Genomic DNA, 4,248 nt, shown 5'->3' on the forward strand with positions numbered 1-4,248 from the left:
GGCCACCCAAAGTGCTGGGATTACGGGCGTGATCCACCATCTCTCACAAAAATTCATTTTTTAAAAGGGTCGAGAAATGAGTTGCCTCTTAGGAATGCTGTGTCCCATGGTGACTAGTCAGGTCCCACTTAATCATGGCAGCTCTATCACATTGTAGTGTTGAGAGCCCACTTCAGGCCGACCGTAGGTAAGAACACATCTTTATTTCTTTTTTGTAAAATTCACCCTGGAAAGGAATTTCCTATGTGGTGATGTTTTAGGCCTCTTTACTGCAAATGTCAGTCTTCTGCTGTGCACTGAGCCAATTACTGAGTTTCCCTTCCTCTCCTAGCTGTGATTCCTAGCTGGAAGAGTCGATTAAGTTCCCCAGTGCGAGGCCGGGCGCGGTGGCTCAAGCCTGTAATCCCAGCACTTTGGGAGGCCGAGACGGGCGGATCACGAGGTCAGGAGATCGAGACCATCCTGGCTAACCCGGTGAAACCTCGTCTCTACTAAAAAAATACAAAAAACTAGCCGGGCGAGGTGGCGGGGGCCTGTAGTCCCAGCTACTCCGGAGGCTGAGGCAGGAGAATGGCGTGAACCCGGGAGGTGGAGCTTGCAGTGAGCTGAGATCCGGCCACTGCACTCCAGCCTGAGCGACACAAAAAAAAAAAAAAAAGTTCCCCAGTGCGTTATTTCCGACCTTCCTCCAATCTTCCCATCTGCTTGCAAGTAACTTTGACTTGTACTGGGCAGAGCAGCTAGGTAGTGAGAGGAGAGTGGATACAGATGGCCCAGAAGCACTACCTAACTGCCAGCCGGGGGTCCTGGCGGTCTCCCCTAGGGACCACCCAGGATTTAAAAAAAAAATGGCAAAAATCTCAATTACTTTCACCAACCTAGTACTTCGGCTTGGTCTTAGTTAATGACATCAGAGCAAGATGTGCATTTCAGCCTCACACGGTTCTTTCAAAGACACAGGTAAATAGAGTGGGCAAGATTTTCTAAATCGCACAGAGCAGAGGATCTTTTCTTTTTTCTCCCTCTTAGGGGTCTAGAATGATCTGAAAAGGGAGACCAGAAAACCTTGGGAACTTTGGATTTCCCTCTTCTCCTTGGGGAGATGTCAGCCTGGCCCCTGCCTGTACTGTCAGACACACACAGTCCCGAGACCCCAGGGGAGGTGGGCCTGCGCCCAGGCTGTCTTTCTCTGTGGCCTGCCCTCCGTGAACTTCTGACCGTGCCTAGGGAGTTCCCGGTGTGGAGGGAAGGGTGGCAGGCAGGAGGCTCATCTCAGATGGGTGGGTTTGCTTTTGGCGTTTTAGAGCTGTTTCTCCCTCCGCCGACAAAGGAGGAGCCTAGGCCTTAAGTTGGAACAGGAATGTGCAAGTCAGGAAAAGTTGTGGGATGCTTAAAAGGAAAAGGACTGAGTGCGGGTGACCAGTGTGCCGGTGAGCTTTCTTGTTGGCTTTTTTGTAAAGTTTGCAGATCGGTAAATGTTGACGGTGATGAACAAAGCTGCCCCCTTCTCCCTGCTCCATGCAGACCCAAGGAGTAGACTGGAGGAGCCGAGGGCAGGCACGGCCATGTGGGGTGGGTGCAGGCTGCCTCCGTGGCCAAGCAGCCGCAGAGTCCACGCAGGTTCCTTCATTAGAGTTGGTGAGCCCAGGAGTTCTGGGATCCTGGGGGCAGGTTTTCAGACCCTGACCTCACCCACAGCCCCAGACAGTAACTAGCAGTGTTCATTTACCTCCTGGGACACATCTCCAGAAAAGAATATTTGGCCCCTGGAAACATTCTGGCTTTAGCGTTAATGAAATTACCATGCTTGCTGTGCCCAGTTCTGTTTGCTGGTGTGACAGTAGCCAGAGAACCTGGTTAATAAAAACGGCAACTCCATGTTCTTTGTATCTGTGGTTTGGCAAAATAATAATAATAATAATAAATGGAACCTTGAAAATGAAATATACACAATTTCTCACATTCTAGGAAGAAAACTTAGCTTCCAAACAAAGGTGTGATTTTTGATGCATGTTGACCCCATCAATTTCTGTGCCTTTATTAGTGAAATGTGATTTCCCACCCTCTTTCCCTTCACACTTCAGCCTTTTCCTCAAGGATTATAAAACTCAAAAGGCTATTTTTTATGGGTATGAGGTAAAATGCCACCCCCTTTCAGAAATGGAATTAGTATTCCATCCTCTGCAGTGAAAAGTCAAGATTGAGTACTTGCTTCCTGTTGGTACTCTTTTGGGGCCAGGCGGATAATTTGTTCATGGGAGGTGTTCCTGGGGCCCTGCCTGTGGAAACATACAGGGTGAGGAGGAGGCACATCAGTGAGCAATAACCTTGAACACAGACAAGCTAGGGGGAGATCATGAAATGCGGTGCCCCTGCAACGCAGAGTGTGGGATGTGGTAGGGGAGCCAGAGCTACAGGAGCGAGGCCCGGGAAGACTGCAGAGGTGGGTACAAGGGAGTAGGGAGGAAGTGGCCAATGCGGGGGCTGTCTGGGTTCAGGGCAAGGTTTGCAGAGCAAGGCAGGGGGCCGCAACTCTGAAAGGGTAGCCTGTGCTGCCCTCCAACTTATGCTGCGACATTTGGACTTTATGTTCTAGAGCTGTGGTTTTCAAATATTATTTAGCCATGATCTCCCTCTGAATGAAATTTTAAGTAGCCAACTTAGAGCAGAATTGCTGGTATGAGGGAGGCCTGATGTCACCAGCCAAGTCACGTGGTGGGCCCCCAGGGACCACCCAGGACTTGACACCTTGTGAAGTGTATGAGTTTTAGGACTTTTTTTTTTTTTTGAGATGGAGTGTCACTCTGTCACCCAGACTGAAGTGCAGTGGCACAATCTCTGCTCACTGCAACCTCTGCTTCCCGGGTTCAAGCAATTCTTCTGCCTCAGCCTCCCAAGTAGCTAGACTACAGGCACGTGCCACCATGCCTGGCTAGTTTTTGTGTTTTTAATAGAGATTGGGTTTCACCATATTGGCCAGGCTGGTCTTGAACTCCTGACCTAGTGATCCGCCCACCTCAGCCTCCCAAAGTGCTGGAATTACAGGCGTGAGCCACCACGCCCAGCCAGGAAAGTTTTAAGGAGAGTCACCACCAGGTTTGTAACCAGTCTGGGTTTTCCACTCAGATTCTTCTAACCGAGAAAATGCCATTGAGGATGAAGAGGAGGAGGAGGAGGAAGATGATGAAGAAGAAGACGACTTGGAAGTTAAGGAAGAAAATGGTGTCTTGGTCCTAAATGATGCAAACTTTGATAATTTTGTGGCTGACAAAGACACAGTGCTGCTGGAATTTTATGCTCCATGGTAAGGACTGCGTTCTAATTCCTGCGGGTGGACGAGCACTGTGCTCCATGCGCTCAGCCCTTCACCTGGTCATCCAGACCCTGGGGGTGGGAGTGTCTGGGTGCAGGAACTTGCACTCTAGCTTTAAGAGTGCTGGGAGCTCACTTGTTCTACCACTTTGCATTGGAACTGCTAGTGAGCCAGCCCTCATGGAAGGCAATGTCCTCTTGTCTCAGTCCAGTGGGTTAAAGATGAATACGTCCTCTGATGGTCACAGCTGGGGGACGGGCATTTAACAAGCAGCAGTGACACAGCCTCGTGTTAGTAACAGACACGTCCTTGTTACAGATTCTGCCCCGACCTGTCTGAGGCCACCCCGCCTTCCTCTTCCCTCAAAGGCTGATGCTCAGGCAGCTGCCCCAAGTGCAGGCTGTTGGCCTGTGTGGTGGATTTTTTACTACACACATTGGCCCTGTGAGGGGACCAGTCAGGCATCCCCACTTCTTTTCCTGTCTTTCCCCCTCGTAGTGCAGTCTGTTAGAGCTCTCGGGCCCGTCTCCTCCGTTACTTCTCCTCTACTGTTCTGTATCTCATGACCCCTGCTTTGCTCTTTTCTATCTCATGCCCTCCCTGTTTCACTTCTGAGACCAAATAGGGTACACTCACTTCTGTGCAGTGTCTGAGGGTCAAGCATAGCACAAGTGTTTTATTTAAAACATCTAAGGCCGGGCGCGGTGGCTCAAGCCTGTAATCCCAGCACTTTGGGAGGCCGAGACGGGCGGATGACAAGGTCAGGAGATCGAGACCATCCTGGTTAACACGGTGAAACCCCGTCTCTACTAAAAAATACAAAAAACTAGCCGAGCGAGGTGGCGGGTGCCTGTAGTCCCAGCTACTCGGGAGGCTGAGCCAGGAGAATGGCGTAAACCCGGGAGGCGGAGCTTGCAGTGAGCTGAGATCTGGCC

The 4,248-nt window shown here is 50.6% G+C and overlaps 1 protein-coding gene across 1 annotated transcript in view; it reads left to right on the plus strand.

Moving 5' to 3' along the window:
- Positions 1-4,248, plus strand: part of PDIA4 (protein disulfide isomerase family A, member 4) — a 33,601-nt gene that overhangs the window by 5,077 nt on the left and 24,276 nt on the right. The window contains exon 2 of the mRNA XM_011989548.1: positions 3,127-3,304. Within this exon, the coding sequence (XP_011844938.1) occupies positions 3,127-3,304 (178 nt within the window). The remainder of the gene's footprint in view (positions 1-3,126; positions 3,305-4,248) is intronic.

Source organism: Mandrillus leucophaeus, unplaced genomic scaffold (genome assembly GCF_000951045.1).
Source record: "Mandrillus leucophaeus isolate KB7577 unplaced genomic scaffold, Mleu.le_1.0 Scaffold357, whole genome shotgun sequence".
NCBI lineage: Eukaryota > Metazoa > Chordata > Mammalia > Primates > Cercopithecidae > Mandrillus > Mandrillus leucophaeus.